Source organism: Melanerpes formicivorus, unplaced genomic scaffold (genome assembly GCF_026170545.1).
Source record: "Melanerpes formicivorus ecotype bairdi unplaced genomic scaffold, bMelFor1.0.p_v2 SCAF_12, whole genome shotgun sequence".
Taxonomy (NCBI): Eukaryota; Metazoa; Chordata; class Aves; order Piciformes; family Picidae; genus Melanerpes; species Melanerpes formicivorus.
The window spans coordinates 13291328-13318708 of NW_027142364.1; the positions used below are offsets into that span (position 1 = coordinate 13291328).

General features: G+C 47.6%; 1 protein-coding gene across 1 annotated transcript; it reads right to left on the bottom strand.

Moving 5' to 3' along the window:
• Positions 1-1998: 1998 nt before the first annotated feature.
• Positions 1999-27381, bottom strand: ITM2C (integral membrane protein 2C). The gene is made up of 6 exons (XM_068145434.1): positions 27203-27381; positions 12801-12938; positions 10610-10798; positions 10196-10306; positions 5503-5653; positions 1999-4331 (listed from the first exon to the last, which is right to left on the bottom strand). Exons 1-6 carry the CDS (start codon positions 27311-27313, stop codon positions 4240-4242), a joined length of 792 nt encoding a protein of 263 aa, XP_068001535.1. The 5' UTR covers positions 27314-27381; the 3' UTR covers positions 1999-4239.

Consider the following 27381-nt stretch of genomic DNA (forward strand, 5'->3'; position numbering starts at 1 on the left):
ATGAACGACAAGAGGAAAAGGCCTCAGCCAACAGGCTGCCCAGAAAAATGGTGCAGTGACCATCCCTGGAAGTATTTAAAAGACATGTAGATGTGGTGGTTAGGGATGTGGTTTGGCAGTGACTTAGCAGCACTAAGCTACTGGTTGGACTTGCTTATCTCAAAAGTCTCTTCCAATCTAAATAGCTCTAACATTCTATGATTGTGTGCTGGTGACGGACAAGCTCCCACTGCCCATGCCTCAGTGCCCATTCCTGAGCAACCTAGCAGTTGTCCTGTCACCTGCCCAGAAGCATGCATGACATATGAACAAGATGTAGCCATTCTCCCCATCAGAAACAGGCTCCCCATCATGCTCATGAAAGCACAGGTCCTTTAGCCTCCTTGCTGGAGCCACTGTGGTCCACCATGGCCAAAACATTCCTCTTCCCAAGGCTGCAGAAATCCTCTTGGGCTGTGTTTCATAGAACAGAACTGTAAATGGAGCTACAGAAGACCTGTAACAAGTAGAGCTCACTTATGTTTTAGAAGAGCCACTGGGGTCCTCCCCTTGACTGCTAAGCTAGAAGATTTCCAGTATCATATTTTTTTAAAACCCACCAGAGCCAGGAAGTGGATGCTTCTAGAATTAACCCAAAACTTTGACTTCCTGAGCATTGCCTGGCAGAGCTGAACAACAAACACTGAGCCACACTGCAGTATGCATGTACTGAAAGCATATGCAAGTATATGAGGTGCTAGCTGCTATCACAGTGACCCATATCTTAGGGTTTCAATTGCATCTCTGCCACAGAGTCTTCCCAGAGCTCACATATTTATTACTAAGCTTTCCTATACCCACCATTCAATCAGATAAAGCAGCTTCCTACCAGAGTGTTAGCAGACTAGGAAGTAGAACTGATTTATTTCAACTTTCCAAAGAGCAAGAGGCAATGAACATAACCTCAGGAAATGAAAAACTGAACCAAGAGTGAATGTTCAAAAGAAAATGCAAAATTTCCCAGTTCAAGCTGGTTTTCTTTGCATCATACAGGTCTCAAGGTGGCTGATTTACTGGCAGCTAGGTTGAGTGAAATGCATCAGCCTTGTTTCTCAATGGCAGCATTTCAGCCTTCAGAGGGTGAACATACCTGAGGTGGTTAGGCTCCCTATAGGGTGTTGCAGAGTTGCTTCCTCAGCCCAGTGCCAATGTAAGGACAGGGCTGTCAGGCAGAACTGGCTGGGCCAGCCCACAGGAAGAGACTTTGGCAAATATCATTACTGTAAGATGCAGCTCTCTCCAGCAGAACCCCAATAATGGAAAAAGCATCCAGATACAGAAGAGCTAAATACAAAATGCAGAAAAATGACTGTAAGAAAGCAAGCATGAACTTCGTCACTGACTGACCAGACGCTGGTTGTGGAAAGAACAACAGTCAGGTTCAGGAAACATTCTGGTATTTCCCTTCCAGAAGGATGAAAAGAGGGAGAAAGAAAGATCAGGAGAACACTAAGGGACTGACATTGCTGCGTACAGCAAGGAGAGAAACCTGCTGAAGGCTTGTCCTGCAGAGCCAGCCAGGAGGCACTGGCAGGCTCAGTCCTAATGCAAACAGACACATTTCTATGTAGCAGTGAGGCAATTGAGGTGATTCTGAAGATTAACCACCCACTAGCCACCCAAGCAGCAGAGGTATCTTCCTGCTTCACAGTCCTTGGGTTGCCAGCAACTTCCCCACCATGGGCTGCCCTTGGTTCTCCCGGGGAAGCACAGGGACAGGGGGAAAGCCCTGAAGAGCATACAGGCACAGGCAGGCTCCACAGAGAGTTGCTCAGCCATGCCCCAACACAGCTCTCCCATCACTGTGGGGAAGGACCCCCACACCACAGCATCCTCACACTGCCTGGCTCCAAGATGCCAGGCTGGCCCCTCCAGGGTGATCCAGCAGCTGCCTCCCACAACTGACAGCTTCATGGAGGTCATATGCTTTTCATTCTGAACAAACACACATTTTACATATTAGAGGTAAAAGATTTTATTATCCCATAGATTTTTCCTAAGAAGTAAAGAGTCCTACCAGACAAAATATACAAAGCATCTTAGGTTTTCTTTCTAGACAACTGCATTCTCATCTTATGAAACAACGACCACATTAGTTCACCCGAAAGAGCCAAGGTTTGTCCTTACAGCTGGGGGATTGCACAGAGTTAGCATATTCAATGCCAGTTAATTCATGCAGAATCAGAAGGAAGGGGAAAAAAGATCTGTGTGCTCACCTGGGTGCAGGCTTAGGTTCCTAGAAATTAATAGAAACGCAGGGCTTAAAATTACCAGTTTGTGACACTTCCATTAAGTAAAGCAATTCTCTGACCCTCTTCCTGTCATCTGCTCCACAATGAAAGGTCAGGGCTAGCAGCAAGTTACTGCTGGAAAAACAAAATGCTAGAAAAGCAAATACCCCTCTGTCAGCGGGACATTCTCCTTACTGACCTGCGTGAAGGGCACATAACTCTTCATTGTGCATGAAGCTTAAAGCAGAATGAACCCACAGCATCCTCCTCTACTTGTTAGAACTTAATGTTTATAGTTGGCTGTGTTTATATATATATAAAAAAATATCTCAGCCACTAAGGACACACTAATTCCTATTGCATTCCATCACCTGTCTGAGATCTTGTTTAGTTCTCACATAATGAAATCCTACTATTGTTATTCAAAAGTTACATTCTAAAATACATCAACTTTTTTTGGTTCTGCTGAGTTAATGATTGTACTTGCATTTACTTTATCCTTCCTCTTCTCAAACAACAAGCTCGTTTCAACAGATGGTGAACAAGTCCAGATTTGCTGGAAACCAGTTAAAAAGAATGTGCCAAGTTGAAACTCCCCCCATTCTTTCAAGCCAAAAAACTGCCTGCATTTCAAGAACCTAATTAGTTTTAACTGTATTTATGGAACAGAGGGAAGAATATTTAATTACTCTGCAATTCTTCTGTCTGATGATCAATAGAAACACAGTTTTGTTCACACAATTGCTCTGCAGTGTATTGATCAGCTGAATCTTGTCTTGTATCAATATCTGTGCTACCAACGGTGCCTGAAGATAATGTGATACACTGCTGGACTACAGCAAATACCATCAAGACAGCTTTCAACAGGGGAGTGATAGAAGAATACATACTCTTTAAAAAAAGACTAAACAATCCACTTCTGCACTTGCCAGTAACTACCAGTTCTGCTGCTGACACCATTCTGTATGTAGGCATGGCACCCCCTCTGCATGCAGATGGGATCTCAACAGCTTGGGAAGATAGACTCATGTGAACATAACTCATCTTCCCAAGCAAGCAGAGCTGGCTAGGAAGGACACATGACTGGAGTAAGCCACCCAGCTTCACCCACATCCACAGCCTAAAGATGGGACATGAGTGGCACTCTGGTACCTTGCATCAAAGATTCAACTCTTGTTTAACTGGACAAAGTGTCAGCAGATTTGCCCAGGATCCCCAGCAGCTGTAACCATGTGTTAGGGAAGAAGCTACACAGCCTTGCATTTCACACTTGGCTTTGTCATTCATGTCATTCCTAGCCCACCTCACTGCCCCTTGCCTTGGCCTCCTGCCCACCCTGAACACCCGTCAGAATACTGTGCACTGTTCAGAGGATCAAGCTGAGCCATACCGCATTCAGGAGACCTGGTGGGGATGAGTTCAGGAGCCGGTCACTAAAACAACACATAGTGGTTTCTTTCTATGCTTGAAAACCTGGTCTTCAGAAGGACAAGACACAGCAAGCTGGGACCACCACAGCACAGTTGAGGCAAACCCCCTCCTTCTGCTGAGCTTTCTGTATCACCTTGTCTGTAGCCTCACAACTACTCTTCACCTAAGTGCATCTGGAAATTGCTCAGCCAGGAAAAGATGACCTATTCCCAGCACTCCTGTTTCTCAGCCATCCCTTCGATCTCAAACCTGCTCCCAAAAGAGACTGCCATCCTGTGGTGTGAAAGAAGCTGCATCTACTCCCAGGTTATCCTTGACTACTGTGTAAATTTAAGCCCAGCAAGTGTATCGGGTAGGTATCAGGGAGAGAAAAGAATCCACTGTGTGGACATAATGGACCCAAGAGGTTAAAGCTGCACAAGCAGGGGAAGGAGTAAAAAAAGTAAGACAGATTACCATGTCTAAAGAGAGGGTTGAGAGCATGTGTGTGCATGTGTGTGCAAGCAAAGCCAAGGAAGATTACACCTGGAAAGTGGTTTCATGACTTTTTGCAGATGACAGTTTCGACCACAAAAGTGTTTTCAAAGTGACGAATACGATGACAGCTTCCAACCTCGCGTCGACTGATACCTGGAAGTGATTGAAAGACAGGAGAGAGGAAAGTCAACAAATGATACTCTGTAAGAGCTGCAGCAACTTAAAGAAGGAAAGCAGATGAGATGCAAGGAACAACACAGCCCTTATGAAAAACAGCATAATCTGGTCTTTGGAAGAACAGCTCAAAGCCATGGTCCTGCGATAAGAGTCACTGTGAGATGGGGGGACACCTCAAAACCAGCTGATGTCAGCTGGCAGCACTGCCAGCTCTGGTCTCAGAGACCAGAAAGCCTCACAAAACCAGAAGATAGCTGCAAGACATCAACTCTGGGCAGCTCTGCCAGACAGCAACTCCACTCTGCAAGACATCAACTCTGGGCAGCTCTGCCAGACAGCAACTCCCCTCTTATAGCAGATCTGGTGGTGCCTTGCTGACAAGTGCTAGGCCTCCACAAGAGCAGCAGCCAGCATGCCAACAGCCCCAGGCACAACTGTGAAGCTCCCATTGGAAAAGCACCTACAAACTACAGCCATGGTGACTTCTGTACCCAAGCTCTGCCAACACCCTGCAGCATCCCCAGAGATCCAAACTCAATCTGACTATAGGTTCATGTTTCAGGTGAGTCTTTATGTGCATTGCTATCTAAAGTCAAATAAACACAAATACTGAAATGAAGGCTGGGGTTTTTTTTGCAGCAATATGACCATTTGTATATAAGATGCATATTGCTGATTTTCATTAAACCATTTCAAGGTAGTCCACTGTTCTCTCCTCACAACTTTTCCCATATTATTAGGAATTTAATTAATTAAAGGCAATTTGCAGATCTAATCTGCGCTGAATAGCTGCCACTGAAGAGGGTGTCTCCATTAGGGAAATTTTCCAAACAGTTCCCAACAGCTCTGCTATTAGTTCAGCCCCAGGAGCCCACACACAAATGAATTGCTGGCTCCTGCAACCATTTTCTCAATGTTTCTATTAAGCTGATAGACGATAGAAACACAGCAGCCAGCACCCATTTGCAGCAGCAGAGGCATCCTAGATGAGGATGAATTGGATGGGAAAAACCTCAAAAGCTCTCCTGTGTGCTTACACCCACAGGCAAACCTCCCCTCTCATCACAAAGAAGCCAGCAGGGCAGAGAGGATGGCTGCGGTGCAGGGGGAAGCGAGCGAGGACAGCTGAACAGGGCCAGGCTCTTACGTCTCCTGGCACTCCTCCGCTTCAGCCTGTAGGTCTCCTTGCCGCTGCAGAGGCGGTAGATGAAGGAGCCCAGCTGCTCCATGTCATTGACGTGCTCGGTGGCGATCATCTCCTCCTGGATGATGTATGTCTGAGGCAGGTACGTCCCCTTCTGAAATGACACAGTTCCATTCAAATGAAGCACAAGTGGTGCCATGATCCCCTCCTCAAACAGATCTTTCTTACACATTGCTCCCAGGATAGACAAGTGAGGCTTGAGCAGCCTGGTCTAATGGAAGATGATCTTGCCCATGGAAGTAAGAGTTGGAACTAGATGATCTTTAAGGTCCCTTCCTTGAAATACAGAATTAACCAGGTTGGAAAAGACCTTCGAGATCATTGAGCCCAACCTATCACCCAACACCATCTGATCAACTAAACCATGGCACTAAGTGCCTCATCCGGACTCTTTAAACACTTCCGTTGATGGTGACTCCACCACCTCCCTGAGCAGCCCATTCCAATGGCTAATCACTCTGTGAAGAATTTCTTCCCCTGGCTCAGCTTGAGACTGTGTCCTCTCGTTCTGTCACAGGTTGCCTGGGAGAAGAGACCAACCTCCACCTGGCTACAACCTCCCTTCAGGCAGTTGTAGACAGCAGTAAGGTCTCCCCTGAGTCTCCTCTTCTCCAGGCTAAAAGACCCCAGCTCCCTCAGCCACTCCTCACAGGGCTTCCAACCTAAACCATTCTATGGCACTATGATAACTGTGAGAAATTCACTGTGTGATGGCTCAAATGCCACTCACTGAAGAAGTAAACTGTCCCATGCTACTAGCACAGTGCACACAAAACAAGTTAGATCCAAAACCTGAATCTTCATGTAAGGGATGAAGCCAGGGTAGGATCAACCCAGTTATAAACTAACCCTGGTTTTAAAGGAGGGCATGTAAAGCTCTAACTCTTGAGATCACAACAAACCCATGCGTAGAGGGATCAGGGCTCAATCGAAATGCCAATGAAAATGTGCATTTTACATTTACTTCAAAAGGCAAAACCCAGCCCTGCTCAGATTCTAATAGTTTCCCCTTGGTCCATTCAGCACAGACCACAGAAATGAGGACTAGAGCTGGGCCATGGGCAACACATGTAGAGACACTGCTCTGCATGACATCAGTGGGCACTTGGGGTGAAGTGAACTCTGGACACATCTCCATACTCCAGGGATTCTGTCCAGCAACTCTGGGGCAATTCCAGGAGGCAACTCACCTCAAGGATCAAGCTAAGGCAAAGAAGCATGTGTGAGCTTTCTGGTGCTGGGATGGAAGCCATTAGGAAGCTCAGGGTGATGAGTGAGGTGCCTGGTGGGGAGTATACAGCAAAAAGCCACCAGCAGCTAGAAATACAGGGAGAGAGCAAATTGGGTCCTGATGGTACCCCAGGGCTGGAGGCAGCCTCTTTCCCTACATGAAAGGCATCTTCTTGGCAATGAGGACTCTGCACAAGCTGATTCCCAGATGCTCAGGGCATCTTGCAGCTGTCTGGGCATCACTGTGGCAATAAAAAAGCTGTGTAACAAGTACAGCTTAGACTGAGAGACACTTCAGAGCAGACTGGATGCTAACTAGGCCATGAAACAGACTCATTTCTGGTCCCTTTTGCTTAAGAACAGTCAAAGGAAGATAAGAACCAACAGATCCTGGAGCCAAAATAATCGGGGTGGAAAGCAACCAACAACAGCAACATTGCATATACCATCTCATTAGTTTCCACCACAGGACTTGTTATCCCCATAGAGATGTACCTGGAAAAAAACTGTCTTTGCTTGGTGCTGTGCTGCTGGGCTGACATAGCCTACTGGATCAATAAAGCTCTCCTCTGATGCTGTAGGACTAGACTATTAATGGAAGTTTTGTACTACACTGACACAACAGTTTTGCAAGAAATTCTGTTACTGATTTTCAGTGGGAGACTGCAGGAGAGGGCATGCAATGAGTGCAGTTACTGGCAGGTGTTATCATGTTGCTGGAGGTGGGGAGATTCAGGCTGGAGGTGAGGAGGAGGTTCTTCACCATGAGAGTGGTGAAGCCCTGGAATGGGTTGTCCAGGGAGGTGGTCGAGGCCCCGTCCCTGGAGGTGTTTAAGAGCAGGCTGGATGAGGCTCTGGGCAGCCTGATCTAGTGTGGGGTGTCCCTGCCCATGGCAGGGGGGTTGGAACTAGATGATCCTTGTGGTCCCTTCCAACCCTGAATGATACTATGATACTATGATGTTAACACCAGGGGCTGGGGCTCAGGATTTGCCATATCCTTGACACGGTGATAGGACTCAGAGATCCATGCACATGATCCTTTTCCCTCACTGTTTTAGATTTAAATAGCTGTGGCAGCTATTATCACTAGGAAATACTGCTCCTCGATTTTAGGACTGTGCAGCAGACATGGTATCAAGAGTTTTAGCCAAGAGTTTTAGCAAACTAGAGCACTGAGCATCTTGAGTTCTTCAAAAGATGTGGATTCTCTGTCATTTAACTGGGTCAGCTCCAATTTCCTGCTTCTGCACAGTGGGAAGCATCCCTTCATCCTTTTTTCTCAGCACTTACACAGCACTATTTGCTAAACCATGATATCTATACAGAAAAGTCTACAAGAAGTGGTAGGGCTGCCATTCACAGGCAAAAAGTTAGACACAAGAGGCTTGGTAACACATAAATGGTGACAGCAGCACCAGGATCTGAGTGGGGTCTTGTACAGCCATGCCCACACACGGCAATGCCTGCAGAGCAGGCACAGGGCACACAGCAAAGGGTCACCCCAGCACCAGGCTGGCTGGGGAGGAAAGGGTAAAGGAGCTTCACTAAATCCCTGTGCTGCCCAAAAGCTAACATTACTTGCTGGACCAACATTTGGTCCTGGAAACAGGACTGAAGCCACTGAACATCTTCAAAACTAAATCTTCAGCTGAAAACTGGTCTCATTCATTGGTGACTTGACTGGACTCAAAGGGGCAGAGAAGGTGAAAGGAGGCATAAGAGGAGGAAAGCAAAAGTCTCCAAGTCCAAGGACTCTGATACTGTAATACTCATCCAGCATTCCAAGTGAAGCATTTCAGAGCATCTTGCCAAGTTATCAGGTGACAAAGAGAAAAATCTGCCCCTACTGCCTGACAGGGGCCACCAGCAAGGCTGTATTTGTGAACATGAGGATCACAGGCTCACTGGACAGTTAGCTGGGGAGTGGTCCCAGTCACACCCACCCTGCTCAAAGCAGGGGCAGCTAGGAGATCAGACCAGGTTCCTCAGGGTTTTATCCAATTTGGTGCTTAAAACCTCCAATGAATTCAAGGAGGCAGCATAACCTTCCTGGGCAACCTCTTCCACTGCTTCTGTCCTCATGGCAAAAACCTCTTCTGAGCTCAAACCTAAACTAAACACTTAAAAAATAATGTCTCTAAGGTGCACATTAAACACAGACAGAATGAACATTTATCCATCCCAATAATCAGGAAGTTTTTTAAACCCACGTGTGCTCTGCACTCTCTCTAAACACCTAAGATCATTGTAACTGCATCATCATCCCCTCTTTAATTTCTGATAAAACACTGACTGTGATTTTATATTCCTTGGTTTAGGATGTGCCCAACACTCCCAATATCTCAGGTTTATTTTGGGGGCTCTGCTGTCAGCTTGAGCAATCCTGCCTTTTCCACTTCCCTCCGCTCCAGGAACTGGTCAACTGCCATGGTCAGAAGCTGTGGCTGGTTAGGAGCAAGTTGTAAGTAAATGTGTGTTGTATCCCAGCAGGGCTTCCAGCACACTTGGCAGATGGCTGCAGTGCATGAAATTGCAAGGACTGCTATGAAACCAGCTGGGAGTTTGACAAGGGATGGAGATCAGGCATCTCTCAAGGCACAATCTTTTGCCTCTTGAGTTTATCCTCCCAGAAAGCTCATCACACTGTGTGCAGCAGCAAGTGAGCTAAGGGAATTTAAGAAAGAACTAGATTGGTTTAGCTTTTCTTTCTTTTCTTTTAAACAGACCCTTGCAGAAGGGAGTCAAGATTTAGGCTCAGTGCTATGCTTTATCTGCAAAAGACTGAGATAGATATTCACCTTTTGCAGTCTTAGAAACCCTGTTTCTTTTTCCTGCTGTTAAGATTAATAGCAGTCCTATTTTAAGAGGACTGCATTCAGTCAGTGCTATACCAGCATGGGCTTCTGAACAAAACCACTGGTACTAAACCCAATTAACACTGGCTGTGACCAAAACTGCACCAGCCTGAGTCTGGTGTTGCAGCTTGCAACGGGGTGCAGTGTAGATTCCCCCATAAGAAGGGTGAAAGCAGAAGGCCTGGTAGTCCACAAGGGACACCAAAAGCTTTGCAAACAGCAAGCTGCATCAGTAACCACCACAAGAGTGAAAGGAAGGAAATTTTTCTTTTTTCCCCTTCATTCCTAACACCACAGAGAAGGAATTTGCAGCTTCTCTGTGCCACCCTGGCCAGGTTGATTTGTCATGCCAATGCTACCATGCTGTCTGCAGAATTAGTATCTCAGCTAAAACTGCTTAAGCCTTCACTCTGCATAAAGGCTCAGCTCTGTCAGGGCCGAGGCTTATTTCCACAGACACAGGACTTGTGATTTCCCACAAGCTTCCAGCTGGCACCCATGAGCCAGCTCCAGAGAAGCATGCCAAACAAGCGGGATTGTGGCTGTACCTTCACGTTAACCAGCAGCTCCCACAGGTTGCGAGGAGGCATCACGATGGTGGTGTTCAGCTCGATGACGTAGCACTTATCCAGCGTGATGTCGTGGTAAGCTGTCAGACCCTGCAGGCCAAGCACAGAGAGGAAGGAATTGAGCCCTTCACAAGGAAATGTGGCTGTGAAAATGGGTGGAAAGAGGGAATTCAGGGAAGACAAGAAATGCTTTAAGCAACAACCTTGTCCACAGACCTCCCTACCATGGCATGACAAGCAGGTTGGAAAATTCTCAGAGAGGGCTTTGGGAAGAAGAGGTCAGTAACAGTAGAAGTCTGTGACAATCACCACAGCACTGGGCCACAAGCACCACGCTGGTGCAGCTCTGCTCAGCCCTGTGCAGTGCCCCGGAAAGCCCCAAGATGTTCTTACTCGCTGGAAATCATGGATGATATCCGCAGGGTCGCTGCCACCAAACTGGGGCACTGGGACATTGATTTGCTCATAGTTCTCCTCGATGTAGATCTTGACATCTTCATGCAGCTCCAGCTGGCCTTTGAATGGCGAATAGAGAGAGTCTTCGTACAGCACACCGCAGTGAAAGACGCTCTCGCGGGGCAGCTGTGGGGACAAGAGCCAGCTGGGGATACGACACTCACACACCCACCAACAACTACAGCAAACACAGCAAGAGATGTACCCACACTGGGTAAGCACAGCCCTTGCACAGACATGCTGGAGAGCGCTTTGAGATCAATCTTTTCACCAGAAACCATTCCTGGTGAAGACAGTGCAAAACACCCTTGTGACATGACCTTGTGACTTCCTGCTAGCCCGGTCCAAAGGGAGTAAAAGATTCCTGATAGGATTTCACAAAAGGGGAATTCAGAAGTGCAAATCAGCTGTCTGTAGGCTCTTAAATCTCATGATCAGGCCAGTCACATCCCTCCACAGGCACAGCTTTCAGGAACAGCATTTTTCTCCATAAGACATGTAAGCTTTGGGCAAGTAGAACATCATTTCTAGAAGAACTTGTAGGTTTTACATGGCAAAGGCACCAAAACAAAGCAGCTTCACCTCACTGCAAGCTCACTGAGAGCTGCTGCTCTCCAAGGTACAGGCAAGAGAGCTAATGCAGTGTGAGCAATCAAATTTGAGCCTAAGGATCACAGGGACAAAGTGCAGCTGCTGGAGCCTAAGACACAGAGGACCCATTGCCTTGGTCTGCAAAGCACTTCTGACCATGCTGAATGGGCTTTGCTGTGCAACTGGCTATGAGCTGTCACTGGAACAGGTTGCCCAGAGAGATGGTAGGTGCCCCATCTCTGGAAACATTCAAGGTCAGGTTGGACACAGCCCTGAGCAGCCTGCTCTAGATAAAAATGTCCCTGCTCACTACAGGGGTGGTGGACCAGATGATCTTTAAAGATCCCTTCTAACCTAAACCATTCTGTGATTTGGTATTGCAGGCAGGCTGTTGAGGTGACCAACAGCCAGCACTTACCAGTACTGTTCAGCATGGCCTGAGGGTAGGTTATCAACTGGGTGAGGGACTGAATGCTGCCCATAATCTGGTCAATAACCTTTCCTCCATGACAGGGACTTCTTCTTATAAGAAAGGGTGTACAAAAAAGCTCTGCAACAGAGTCCTATCACACAGAGACATATATGTGAGGGCTGAACACCCCTACAGCTGTCATGGGGTTTCCAGATCAGGTATAAATGAGCACAGGTAATAGAGCAAGATTGCAAATTAATTTGACACAAGAAAATTTATGGCACAAGGGAGTGTATAAAAGACTATACTGCTGAGTGGATAAATGCTGGCTGCAGGCACAAAGGTGGTCCTAGGAGAACTCATTCACTAATTGCTGCTCCACAGCAGAATGAGGGCTTCAGTGCCAATATATGCTCTGGGGTTTCTTGGCTAAACACTCAGCAAGTCAGGGAGCTCAGCAGTTTCTTCTGTAAAAAGCACCTCTACCTGGTCTCTTTTCTGATGCTCTCACCCACCACAATGCCCAGCACCTAAGCCAGCCCAGGCTCTGCATAGATGACAAGGAAGAAAATGTGCTGAATTTAACAGAGGCTGAGGGCACACCTTCCACACCATCTCCCACTTACTTTTCACTTCTTTGCTTGCTTCATTAATAGCAGCACCTATTTTTGTTACACCTACAGAGTTTTGCTGTGCTAGGGCCTAAAAAGCCCATAGCAAAAAGCTGCTCCCTTGCCTCTACCTCCTTGCCAGAACAAGGACTTGCTCTCTCCTCACAACAAGCCACACTTACAGATAGCTTTTCCTCTGACAGCAGTGACTTTGGGTTTAAAAGGTAGAACTGGCAGATTATTTTTATGGGGTTAAAAAAAGCCAAGAAAGGTAAAACAAAACCACAAGGGAGGGGTGTGGAGGGCTTCTGGAATGCCCTTTCTGGCAGTTGGTGTGGCAGGGAGCCTGAGCCTACCACTTCAGACATGCCTTGTCTGTAGTGCCCAGTGGATTGGCTCCTAAGTTACCATGGTGCAAAGGAGAAAACAACAGCACCACCTATTTCAAAGGTTGAAGCAGTGTGGCTGGCTGTTCCAGCTGAAGAACCAGCAGTCCTTCCCAACTCATCCCTACCTGGGTGATGAAGAAGTATCTGTACACATACATCGATGCAAAGACCAAGCCCAGGAGCAGGACAAGGAGACCCATGGTCAGGTAGCACACCCCACTGAGCGATGACCTTCGTCCCTGCACAGTGGGAGCTGGCTCCTCCTGTGAGACAAAAATGACAGCACATGTCAGCTGCTGCTGCAAGAGATCAGGAAATCCACCACATTTTATGCAAAGGCCACACAGGGGGGTGTGATGTGCAAATGAGGAAGGCAGGCACCGTCCTGCAAAGCAATTTCACATCTGACAGCATCCTGGTAAAACTCCTCATGTGCATTTCGCTCTCCTACAACTCCCACAAATGAAAACAATGTGTGTATGAACATAGGCACATAGATGGACACTCTGCTTCTCACCAGCTGCACAGAACAAAGCCCAGCTTTGTTTCAATGGCCAATAAGGATCAACTGAGAAAAAAAAAGGGAAATCAGAAACTAACAGTTCCTGGCTACAGAATGTAACAGTATTTATGTTGTACTCCAACAGCTTTGTTGAAATGCTGCCATTCTTGCAGAACTTTGCAAAAGGAACTTTTGAGGTTGAAATCACTGGTCTCAGAAAGGTACCTCCTGGCCCTGCTGAGGTAAGCTTACCCAAACAACTGCATAGATCTCAATTTCACTTTCAAGCTGATTCCTGCACACCTTCCAGGAATACTATCAGAGCATCAACCCCCCCACCCCCCACCCCTTACATCTATTGTTTTTAGTGTTGCCAAACTACACAGACAGTAGCCAGCTCACCACATTACAACCTTCAAAAAGCAGGGCAGTGAAAAGGCAGAGTTACCCCCTGTGGACCACTCATCCCAGTCTATGATACTCTTGTTATAAATACCAAAATAACCCTCCAAAATGCTAAGCAGGAGGATGTAAGGCCTTTCAGAAGCAGATGAAAAAAGCTGGTTCAGAGATGCCCCAGTTTCTGCAGAGAAAAGCTGAAAGCTGCCCTCAGCTGAGCAGACAGGCAGGGGAGAGAGGTGCCAGGGCAGGCTCCTGCAGATTAACTCCCTCTGCACAGTACGTGACCTGAGGGGTTTGTTTAGAAGACTCTGCACAGCAAGGCAGAGACTGGTACAAACTGCAAGAGCAAATCAAAAAGCAAACAACAGCCTCTCATTTCCAAGAAACATCTCTTAAAGAAAGATGCATTTCTCCAGGGTGACCTGGTCAAAAATCCACAAGGTGATGCAGATGCTGAAGCCCCATGGGGAGATGACTGGGTCCCTACCACCCTCCAGCACTATGGGACCAGTTCTGCCCAGTGGAGCTGCAGCAAACACCTCTTTTCCCTTTCTCTGCCATGGAGTAGCCTTTGCAAAAGCAGCTCAGTCCCAGTCTTGGAGGCATCAGAGTGCTCCTGCCCTGAGACTAGAGCACTCCAGCATCCCTGGGGCATCCACGGGCAGTCTGCCAGGCAGGGGTACTCCCTAGCACCTGAGCTCTGCTGAGGTGCAGAGCCAGGATCCTGAAACTCCTCTGCTGTCTGTTCCAGCCAACACAGACTGCTCCAGCTATTGACTTTTTCTTTCCTACCTACATTCAGGCTGCAAAGACCAAATTGCTTTGGGAGAGCTACAGTTCCAGCACACCTCCAGGAGAAATTAATCTATATTTATGTCTCCTTCATCCCAGCTGTTGAAAGACCCACAGCACCTCTGTACACAGCCAGCTCCCAACATTACAGGATCAGTGTAATTGGTTTGCCACTGCTCCTCCAGCAAATGAAGAGAAGAGCAAACCTAAAAGAATATCACATTTTAAATTCACTTCTAAGACTTCCCTTCCTCTCCTTCTGGAGACAAGTGTCAGCGACTGTATCAAGTCACAAAGAAAAGAAAAAGGAGAAAAAGAGGAGGGGGGGAACCAAACAAAACCACACAACAAAACCAGCACATTCCTAGAAGAAATTTAAAGGCTCTCTGACATGAACTGCTAGGACTTAAAGTCATGCTGTATATCAAGTGTTTCACAAAAGCAGCTTTCCCCAGAGACTTGTAATCAGAGAAAGAGTGCAGACAGTGGAGGTGAAGAGGAACCAAAAGATCTCCTGCTGCTGACACTGAAGTATGGCCAAGAAAGCATGTAATGCTCCACAAGTGAATTACATCTGAAAGGTGCCAGTTGCCCATGATGGGTAATGCACTGCTCTCTTCCTCAGTGAGCTGCAAGTGCTACATCTGTGGAGAGCTTGGGGAGAGGGTTCAGAAGGACACAGCTACAAGGAGGGGAAAAATACTCCCACTAGAAAGAAAAATTCTGTTTGAAGAATGGTAGGGAGGGGCAAATAAGCCCTTGCAGGTTTGCTATTTGCTAGAGCAGCTCTGTGCACTTTGCTCAGCCAAAGACACAGCAAGACATCCCACCTCTCACCACCAAAGGAGATGAGTTTGGCTTCCTACAAACCATTCCTGGCTTCAGGAAAAATACCCAAGTCTTGCATTTTGGGAGAAGGCAAGGGGAATGAAGCAGAGCTTTGCCCTGTGGGAAGTTACAAAATACCGGGAAAAAAATGAAAATTACCTTCAAATTCTGAGAGGAAACTAAAACTCAACAGCAACCATTCCAGTGGAGTGGAGATGAAGGCAGTGAGGTTGAAAATGCTGCCAGGCAGGCCAAGGGGAACAAAGCGTTGCACAAAACCCACCTGCACGAACCCTCACTTAAATATGTGTCTCCATCCCCCATCCCAGCAGACTAAAAGGCCACCAGCTTCTGTCACTGGGAATGAATTGCAATTTAAAAGCACCTACATGTCACTTGGATCCTTGGCTTTGGGCAGGAGGCATTCTCAGTGCTGACAGCCTGTGGACAGAGCAGTGCACAACCTGCTTTAACAGCACTTCACCTCAGAAAAATCTTCACAAGGCTGGAAAAACCCAAGAAGCTTCTTCCACAGGCTGCTGCCCCACTTCATGCCACAACGTTCCTCCTTCCCATGGGACCACCACTCCCTGCAGCTGAAACGGGGCTGTTTCAACAAATGGGAAATACATCCCAGCTGAATTCCATCTTGCCATAGGAACACCTGCCTGGCTCCCTGGCAAGGGAGCAGTTTTGCCCTAAGCTAACCTGATCATGAAGAGCACCAGGTGGTCCCAGCAGCAAGCTGCAGGGGAAGCCATCCTGCCAGAAAGACTCCCAGGACCACCTGGCAAACCAAATCGTGCACCGTGCTCACGTCACATGGCAAAACTTGCAGATCAGCACTGCTGGTCTCCAAGAATTTCAGTGACAAGGAGAAGGATTCTCTAGGCAGCAGGGCTCTCCTGAAGAACAAGTCACACCTTCAAGATGTGCATTTCCACCAAGGAAAAAGTCAAAATAGTAATGTCCAAAAATGCTCTGTGTTCACCAGATGTTTAACAACATTCCCTAAGAATTCATTAACCAGGCACTATTCTTGCAATGAGCCATCCTACCAATTTTCTGCTTCAAACAGCTATGGGGATTTTTGGCCATGAGAAATGGTGACAGTTGAGGTCAAAACCATCCCTGGGCAGAGACAGGGACGAGTATTTCAGCTCAGCAAGCGGGCTTTCCATTCCTTTCTTCACTGTTTTATCTATTCCAACAGATGGGCATATTTTACACACAAAGAAACCAATGTAAGACCCTTCCTCTCCTCCTTGGGCTGTACAGAAGATCAACATTTGTTTGTTTCTCCATGAATAAACAGATGGAGAAGTGACAGCAGTGGAAGACGAGTATGACGTCCATGGTCCAGGCACTATGGATGTGCATGTGAGGAGGATGCAGGCAGCTCCGATAGTTGTCCCACTGTGATTTCAGGGCAGGCAAATTCTGCCACTCCACAGGATGATCCTTTCTTTCTTTCCTCCACAGGATGATCCTTTTTCCCCTCCCATCTTGGCACCACCACATTTTCCAGACCCTGTGCAAAGACAGCAAAAGCCACCACTTGCTGACCCTACCAGAGGGGGTCGGGCTGGCTCCCTTTCCAGCGGTAAAACTGGAAGAAGCCATAGGCAAAGCTCCTTCCCTTGCACAGCTTGAGAAGGTACAGCTTGCTCTTCCCCTGTATGGGCAGTAGGGGAAAGCATCCATCTCAGGAAGAGCATCTGTGTGGCTTGGTTTTCTGCCACATATGGTCCTGCTAATGCTTCATCCCTGTGGGCAAGAGACAGAGGCAACTCCAGCACACAAGCCTGAATAACCAGCCATGCTGACTCGACTCCAGTTTGCAGGTGCAACTGCTTTGCAAGACACTCAGCCCAGTACCCAGCAGCAGAAAGGATACTGGAATATAAAAAGGAATTCCTTCCCTTGGGTAGAACAGGCTCTTCCCTACACTTCCACACTCTCCGCTCTCAGGTCTGGCACAGGAACAGAGCACAGGTGGCAGATACCCAGATGGGAGAGAATGAAGTTATGATACAGACCATTTGGTAGAGGCTTGAAATTAGCCTGAGGCAGGGAGAAAAAAAGTCCTAATTCAGTCTTTGCAGATTGTCTTCAGAATTTCAGGGCTTGCTGAGGACATGATGAAAACGGCTGGTGTCTTATTATCCCTATTTGTTACCGAATGGCTACGGAACATGGGGGACAGAAGCCTGGCTGTGCTTCACAGGCAAAATATTCTGGTCCATAGCATGGAAACCAAGTCCAAACATCAGAATAAGACAGAGCAGAGAAATCATTGATGCCTGTCAGGCACTGCCAAGGGCACCTACTGCTGAACTAACTCTCCTGGCTTCACGGTGCTGAGCCTTTGGACACAGCAACAGCAGAAGCTGCAAAACCCAGTGATATGTCACCTCTGGTATTCCTCAGGAATACAGTACAGGGCTGTGAAAAACAGGTATTTCATTCCATGGCTTGCTGACAATGACAGAAGTATGGAAATTTTAGGTGTCATGTCATGCCTCGTTCCTTCCTATGTAGCACACCACCTCAGCAGAGACAGGCTCAGCTCATGCCCTTTCCCTGCTTCTTTGGAAACAGCTCTGAGTTCTCCACAACCCATTTTTCCTGCGTTTCCAAAACACACAGGTCTGAAATCTTTCATTTTAGATGTAGCAGGGCCTGACAAATAGGGGACACAGCTCAGCAAGTGTCTAAATATAGACCCCCAACAGGCAAAGAACCTTGGGGTGACTAAAAATAGCAGCTGAGATTCTGACACAACTGACAAGTGAAGAGAGAACTGTGATGCAGAGAAAATACTCAGAGGGATGCAGTTTTGAGAGGAGTGCTGTCTGAAAGGCAGCAAAATATGTCACCCCTCTCTGGGAGGTTGCTTGTTTCAAGGGAGCAGCAGCCTGAGCTCTCCACACAGAAGATGTGCTGACATAACTACAGGCACTGCCACAGCAGCTGCAGCTTCCTCAAAGGACGTTGGCTCTAAATCTGCAAAACCCACATCACAAAACGTAACTGATCTTGCTCTTCACTCATTTCTGCTAACCAAAGGTCACAATGGACTATGGGAACATTACAAAAGCAGGTCAAGGTCTCTACCTCCAGCACGTCAAGCCCCATACACACAATCAAAATCACTTGCAAAATGTAAGGACTTGCAATAGCAGCATCTCCACCGACTTCAGATGGAGAAACCTCACAACTGCCTGTTGGAAAATTGTGGTGCTGCTGCACTGGCTGTAAGCTGGTAAGGACTGATCTCTCCTGTGAGGTTCCAGGCTTGGATTTCAGTGCCATCTCTTGGAAGAGTGACCCCCAGATCTGCACTGACAGAGCTTGCTCTTCCCACGCAAAGCAAAACCTTCCCATCATCTGTGTACCCCACAGACAGCATCCCTACTACCCAAGGGTTCCAGCATTTACTGCCACTGTCCTGCATGATAAAAAGCACCAGAGAGCTTGTGGGATAAATCATAGGGCAAGGAGATTCACACCTGCCTCCCAGAGACAATCACTCCCCTATTTAGGCATTCAAAGCCAGGGAAGCTCAAGTCCTTGAGTCCACAGGGATGGCCAACCAGAGTTTGAGACTGGAGCATTTGCCAAGCTAGAGCTCTGGAGAAGGAATCTGAGAGACTATGCCCAGGGAAAAGGCAGACGGAGGAGGACAAGAAGGGAGAGAGGAATAGAGAAAAACAACCCACTGCAGTAACAGCAGTTCATCATCACATCCACCAAAGCATCTCCCACGCTCTAAAAAAGGCTTCTCTGCCAGGTAACACAAAATGAGTCCTGTCCTCAGGAGCAGTTAAGCTCAGAAGCAAGAGAGGGAATAAAAAGAGGAGAAATAGCCGGTAACGCTGAGTGCCTGGGCAATCACCCCAGCACAGAGCCACAGAGGTCAGTGCTCAGCACCAGCAATGAGAGACCTCTGAAAGAGCCCAGTACCTGGAAGTAAAGTCCTTCCAGGGTGAAGAGCATTTCTGATACTTTAAGTTAGAAAAGGGAATAATGTGTGCATACATGGAGGGAGGGGAAGGAGAGACATACACACACACATATATATATGGCACACAGTTTCCAAGGCAACTGAAGTCCCCACACGCAGTATTTGAGCAGTGCTTGTGCAGGGCACTCAGAGCGTTTCTACAGAGAACACAAGTGATGGGTTTTGGACTCAAAGATGCCTGGAAGCCCAAAGGAAAAACCAAAAAGAAAAGAGAAGAAGAAAAAAAAAAAAGGAAAGAAAAAGGACAAAAAGAAACACCATCCAAAGCCTGTAATTAAGACACTATCACAGCCAAAGGCACAAAGGTTGCAATAAATGAATCTAATCACATCTTTAAACGACACCACGGCATGTGACTAGCAACAAAGCCACCTGCCTCCAGAGTCACTTTGGAGCACTGGAAATTGGAATATCAAAAACCAACCACTGGCTAATTAAACCCCCCAGCTTTATTGCTATATGACAAAGACAGCAGGGTGTTAAAAATGCAGCTGAGCATGTGGGAGCTCCTAAGCACCCGGTGATCATATTTTCCTTCTCTCCTGTCAGCAGCAGCGATATAAACTCCTCTCTTTTTGCGCTTTTCCATCCCTTTCTGGAACTAAGGGGCTGTTTCTCCTCCCTCTTTGCACAGGGGTGAGAAATTAATTTCCATATTTTACTTTACATTTTTGTTTTGGCACAGGCACAATAACTTCCAGCTGGAATTTTTCCAGCCTCCCTCTCCTGTTTCCCAGGAGTAAAGCCATTCAGAGCATTAGCAGAGCCAACACAGCCCCTTGTGAAAATAAGGCTTCTCTCACCAGGCACATAGCTAAAGCCCCAAGCATCACACTGAACAGGCAGGCAGGGAGAAAATAAAGAGCTGTGATAAAGAAGCAGAAAATGTCCCAGTCTGGGTGTTTAATGGCCTGACTGCTAAATACAGTTGGATAAACACAGCCTGATTTCCAGAAATCAATAGGAGCTGCCTCCCCTCACTGTGACAATGGGGAAAATCAGTCCCTGCCCCAAGGCAGCTCCACCACCACAACTGAAAGGCTCTGGAGCACCTGGGCAGACCTCACTTGGGAAAGGGAAGGAGCAAGTACAGCCAGGTGAAGACCAAGGGGTCTGAAGTGGAAGGTGGCATTAATAGAATGGGAATTTTTCCCAGGAGAAGAACAAAGGTTAAACTTTGGCATTAGGTTTCTAAACCTATCTAAAGAAATTAAAGACAAAAAGTAGCTCCTGCCAGAGTGAAGTACAGTGCTGCTCTGGGAATAGGGGAAGCTCTTAAATCCAGGGATAGGCAAAGTTAAAGACAGAGTCTTGATTTAAAGGTAGAGATGTGAAGGTGGGCAGATGCCTGACGCCTTAAAAGACCTTTGATCAATGCCAAATATATTCAAAATGTCAAAAACTGAGGCAAGGAAATGCCAACAGCTTTCAGTTTGGTTTTGGTATAGATGAGTCTTTCCGTGGTGAAGAGAAGCTGCTACCAGCTGCCCACAAAAACAGTCTGCTTGCTTCCACTTCATGGCTTGGGAAGAAGTGAGCTACAAGCCTACCAAAGTGACAAGCTGTCCCATGGCAAGACTGCAGCATCATATGTTTGGGGTCCTGACAAACATACCATTTAAATCTATGGCACTCACCTCTGAGCTTCTACAGGCAGGGAGGCAGAGATAGCTAAGAGTAAATTCACCATTGTGGATGTCACCAAGGGCAAGCCCAGCACTGCTGATCTAGTTATGGTAAATTAAGCCATTGCTGTCCCACCTCCCTCACCCACTAGAGGTGACTGATTTCAAAAGCCTGTCAGAAAGGAGCATACAGCCCTTCTAAAGGTGCTTATGAGCTGGAACAGCCAAGGCACTGCCTTGTGCTGGCTCTGCAGACCAGAGGAGCCAGCAGAGAGTCATAAACCTATACTCTTTGGTCCAGCAGAGTGGTCAGAGTTCAGTGTTTCCAGGAGTTCAGGATGAAGCATCTTAACAAGGAAATGGGTTTCAAGTTACATTTGCCTCTTCCCTGAAACTCAGGACTTTCACAGTGTCACATCATAAAATGAAGTCACTGCTCCCTTTCAGACCACTAACAGAAATCACCTCTTCTGCCAGCAGCAGCATAGGAGAACACCAACAGGAAGTCCTATGCTCACAAATTTGCCACAAAGAAATAGCATCTAGTTCAAAAACGGTGAGGGAAAGGAGGCAAATTTCCCCCTCTCTGCTTTGTTGTTCAAACTGGCTTTAATGGCAGAGCATGGCAGTAAGGAAGACGACTCTGCAATGCAACTGCACAGGGAGGAATTAAAGAAAAACAAAATCCTTCACATTGTCCTCCCTCAGAGAGTAACACTGGCATTGAAACACCAAACAAAATATGCCTAACTTCCCACACATCACCTGGGAAGAAACTACTTGTCCAGAAGTGAAAATGCCTTTTCCATCTCCTGTAAACCCCCTAATGAGCGAAGACTTAGTAGTGTTAAAAGCAGGAACAGCCAAACTATGCACAAGGACAACTCATCCTCCCTAGAGCCTCCTCCTTTCCAGACCTGGAAGTAGTCCTCTGCTTAACACTTCACAGAACAGGGCTTCTTAGAGCAGAGCAGAGAGGGCTCCTGTCCTACAGAGCTGCAGTATTGATACATGCAGCATATGCAGCAAAACCTCACCCTCATTCTCACTTTTGGCTGATTTGCACCCTTTAGAACAGCTCCTTTTTAAGGATATTTCTTGGGTTTCTGTGTTTTGCCAAAGACCTTGCTGCACCCAAAGCAGGTAAAGGCAACAGGCTTTTATCATATAAAGAGCACCCATGTACAGAGCTGCTTTGGCTGCAGCTCTCCTCCAGCTCTGGGAGAGCACACACCTCTAGACAGACATTTCAAGCTTCTCTCTCTCCTGCTCTTCAGTCTCCATCTCTTGGGTGAAATTTTCTGAATTCAGTCATGTTTCTATCATTTCTGCTAGAAATAGTAATTCCTTCTCATAATCCCCCTGCCAGCATCAGCCAGATCCTCTGTCATGCTCAGCTGGAGTATCAAATATTCATGTCCAGAGTCCAGTAAGATACCCAAGTTCAGTATTTTGCTAGAGCAGATCCTGTAAGGGTCTTGAGATTTTTTTCCCCCTGATTTAGCTCTTTTCCTCCACTTCCAAGGCATCCACAAACCATGGAGAACTGAGAATCAGTAACAACACTTCTTTTTAAGGTGAAGACTCCACGCACAAAAAGAAGTCATCACTTCAGCCTACACAGATATGGAAGGGCTGAGCAAAGGCCAGAAATAAACTCCTGTTACAGGAGGCTTCTTCCAGTTAATATCTATGACGTTTAGACCCCTAAACAAAGGCCTCAACATGATGAAAACAGCTCAGAAGCATCAAGCCTGGACTCAAACCACAAATATGTCAATGAGCATAACTAATCTACATTGCTGCCAGCTACTTTTTCTCCCCTTCTCTGAATTTACAGCTTGCTTTGTGAAAAAGCCTGTTTAAAAGACTGTTCCTCACATTCCCTTCCCTTGCCATCTGTCTTCTACCTGACAGCATTCTGCAAAGAAGGAGCTCACAAAACCCAGCACTGCATTGGTACAGCAGCTTCCACCAGCCTTACAGAGCCAGTGAGAGCCACTCCTCCTGTACTTGCCCCATGCACTGGAGACCAGCTCTGGAACACCACTGGTCATGATGCACCAGTACCTCCAAGAGACCAGAACAAGCATTTCTGCCTGTGCTGCTCTGACCTGCTGCCACCTCCCATGAATCACATATCCTCTTGGGCTTGCTCAGGTGGATGCTAAGCAGTCATAGCTCACTATGGCCACCTGAGTGCAAAACAAGGCAGGGGAGCAAGGGTGCAGCAACAGCCTGAGCAGAAAGATGCTACCTGTCTGTTAAGAGCTCTGCATTCACTGGACCTCCTCCTCACTCAGGAATTTCTGGGCACCACAGAGGCAGCTGCCTCTCAGGAAGCATGCTCCCCATGAGGTTTAGGGCTTTCCCCTGCTATTTCTATACAAACAGGGCACCCATGCTCAGTGCAGGAGCTGGCTGCCCAGGGCTGGCAGCAGGGAGGAGGCTGGAGCAGCTAGGTCATCAGTTCCCTGAGAAGCAACAGCCCTGCAGCCAGGAGGCTGAGGCACCCCATCAGACAGAACACAGAATTAACCAGGTTGGAAAAGACCTTCGAGATCATCGAGTCCAACCTATCACCCAACACCATCTGATCAACTAAACCATAGCACTAAGTGCCTCAGCCAGCCTCTTTTTAAACACCTCCAGTGATGGTGACTCCACCACCTCCCTGGGCAGCACATTCCCATGGCAAATAACTCTGTGAAGAATTTCTTCCTAGCATCCAGTCTAAACCTCCCCTGGCGCAGCTTGAGACTGTGTCCTCTTGTTCTGCTGCTGGTTGTCTGGGAGAAGAGATCAACATCTGCCTGTCTACAACCTCCCTTCAGGCAGTTGTAGACAGCAATAAGGTATCCCCTGAGCCTTCTCTTCTCCAGGCTAAGCAACCCCAGCTCCTTCAGCCTCTCCTCACAGGGCTGTGCTCCAGACCCCTCCCCAGCTTTGTTGCCCTTCTCTGGACACCTTCCAGCAACTCAACATCTTTCCTAAACTGAGGGGCCCAGACCTTTTTCACAGAGTCACATGGAGAAGACACGGAGTAACAGGTTGAAGTTACTCCTGGAGAGATTCTGAGTGGACACAAGAGGGAAATTTTTCACAAGGATAATCAACCATGAGAATAATCTCCCCAGGGAAACAGCAGATTTCCTAGCATTGGGCACCTTTAAGATTCAGCTGAACAGGGAGCTGGGCCATCTTGTCTAGATTGTGCTTTGCCCTGGAAAGGCTGGACTAGACAATCCTTGAGGTCCCTTCCAACCTGAGATTCAGTGATCTGGCAGAGCCCTTGGCCAGGGCAGCTGAGCAGCCAATCTCCACTAGGCACAGAGTGAAGGGGACAAGAGGCACCTCTTCACTCCAGCACTTACCATTTACACCTCATGAAGCAGAAGATGTTAATGAAACCCTCTCTCCTCTGGTTCTTGCACTGCCTCTGAAGAATATCAGAGGTATTTACAAGGAATCAAAAACAACAACAAAAGAAACCAACAACAAACCAACCCAAAACCACATTCTGACTGCAGATCTCCCTGACTGGTTTTACTTGGTTCTGGTGGATTCAAATGTCCATCAGAAATGCAAGGCACATACTTCCCAGAGCAGTTGAAGACACAGGATCTGCATTTACTCCATTTCAGACCACAAATCTGGAGTTCAGTTAAAATTCACTGGATACCGTTCTGCATCTGAAAAAATATTTCCCAATTAACAAGAATTATTTTACTGACTGCATAACCTCAAATTGCCTTCTGCTCAAGGCTGCTACATCCTCCCAGCTCCTGCTAGTGACAAGAAGACTGTTCCTTTTATAAGCCCTTAAAATGTTGCAATTGCTTCAAAATGATGTGGATTTTTCTGACAGAGCTCAAGCTGCATATTCTTTCTGAGTGAAACTGAGCTGCACAAGGGAGAAACAAGGCTCAGCACATGCAAGCCTGCTGACAGGACTCCTCACCTACTACTTTTCAGGACACATTAGCATCACAGACATCTTCCTGCCTGCCGCATCTTTGCATTCACAGAGCACCTGCCAAAATTCACAGGCTGCGGAAGCCACGGCTGAATCATTTCCCAGCCCTGGCTCCTATCATTGGGATTGAAGTTGTGAGATCAAAGAGGAAAGGAATGCAGAGCATCTTGTTTGCATGTCACCAATGCCATTCTGCTGCAAGGCAGCTAGAGAAAAACACACACAGACAGGAGCTATTGGCAACAGGGGAGAGAACACGGCAAAAAAGCCTGGCTACAGAAAGCCCAACCCCACAAGCTGGGTGTTTTTACACAGCAACACATCCCTCCTCAGTACAGCTATGTACAAACTAGACCAAAGAATCCAGTCTCACAGACATGCTGTAAAACAGCATCAGGAAAAGGCCACACTCTTGTCAGTGGATGTGCTGCTCCCTGGACACCCTCTTGGCTGCACTGACTCACCACAACCTGCTCCTGTCCTTCTGTCACTGGGCTTTCACCTATTTTCCTACACATTTGTCTGCTATAATTAAGATACTGTTGAAGGGTCATGTTTTTAGGTTCCTTTGTACCTCATCTGGACTTAAAAGAACAACATCATGCTCCACCAGGAGTCAGAGAAAGGCCCAGGGCAATGGAAAAGAACCCAAATGTACTGTTTGCTGCCTAAGCCAATGTCATTCATCCAGCAGGACCACAATCAGAATAATTCTGACTGCTGGGATTTGGCAGTGCCAGTGATGGAAATAAGCTTCTGTAACTTCATTTTTTATACATTTTTTAAACTGCTTTTCTCAGGGCTTGTAAGAAGGAGCTGGAGCCTGTCTGAGCTAGTGCAGGACCAACAGAACAACCAAGTTCCCAGCTGCAGAAAGTTGGCTTAATGGCAGCATGGGCTGGCAAGTCCAGTGTGACAGTCAAATTTCAGGGTTGGATAGCAAAGGCAGGGGAAAAAAACCTACCAACTTCTTTTGTTAAGAATTAAGATGAAGTCTGGCAATCACCAAAAGATCACAGCTGGACACATTCTATCATTAGAGGTTTCTAATACAGCTCCTAGGTATTAGATTAATAGATGCAATCATGACAGATTGAGCGCATTCAGCCCCTGACAGCTCATCTCAGAGCTGCAAGCACATCCGTGCGTGATGTGAGAGATCACTGTGATATAAGAGACTTCCTGAACTCTCTGCAGAACTCAGCCAGCTCCTGAAGCCCCTGCTACAGAACAGCCCACGCAGGTAATTCCCACTTGCTTGGTAAGGACATGAGGAGAGATGCTCTGCACTGCTGCAAGAACCACAGCTCCTCCATAGATTTCTGGGACAGGGGCATATTGGGGTTTGGTAAGTGATCAAACTGCATCCACAGCATGAGGCATTTATGGGGAATATAGAAATGCCATTTAGTTTCCTCCTCTGACACAGAAGCACCGTAGTAAGGCAAACCTGATGCTTTGTGTCAGGCCCACTCTGAACAACACCCTCCCATTATACAATGTGGTATTTTCCCCAGCAAGTCCATCTTTACTGAAGAACTTGCAAGCTGGGGGCTCTCTAGCTAAAAGAGTTTAGAAACACTCAGCTCCTGGCCAAACACAACAATGCTGAAGTCACTTTCCCTTCCTTGAGGGGGGCACCAGCTATAGCATCACTGATACGGCATTGCCTCCCCATCACTCACACAGCCTGGATGGAACTTGACATAACACTACCCCAAGGCCACAGCCATCCTCTACATCTGTCAGGGATGCCCCAATGCCTTCATTCACCTGGCAGGATCACAACCTCACTCATTCCCCTCTGATACTCATCACCTGAAGCCATCTAAGAAGTTCAACTTCAGCATGTCAACCCCCATCTTGAACGCTGCAAAGCATCTGAAGAGCTGCATGTGCTGCGCTCCTATTACCTTGTTCCTCTCACCTCTTCTCCATACCAACCCTAAGCACCTTCAGAGATGTTAGAAGCTGAAATCATTCACTCAGGAACGATCAATCCCAAATTCCATTCCCCCCCTAGACCAAAGGGATGAGATGTGATGCCACTTGTCCACGCTAGCAATTTCCTTCAGAGCCCAGGAATGGTGCTGCCCATAATGACACAGCTACCCTGCCCCATCTCTCCCTGTTCCTCCAGACTTCAGATGCCCCACACCCGTGAGCTGACACCTGTAACACCGGACACCCTCACCCCCCGAGGAAGCCTCTCCGGACAGGACCAAGCTCCGAGCAGCCCCCCGGTTGCCCGCACGCCCCCTCCAACCCCATCAGTTCTAACTCGTCAGGAAAGCGAGACAAGGGAGGCTACCCGGCGCACAGAGGGCGATGACCCGCGGGGGCCGCCCGCCCACCCTCCCCCGCCCCGCACTCACGGCGCCCGGGGGCAGCAGCACGGCGCCCGGCGCCCCATCTCCCCCCGCTGCTGCTTTCTCCTTCTCCGGCTTAAGGGCCGCCGGCGGCTGCTGGACGCCGATCTTCACCATGGCCCCGCTCCGCCGCCGCTACCCAGCCGCCGCCGCCGCCGCCACCGGCACCACCCCGGGGAGGAGCC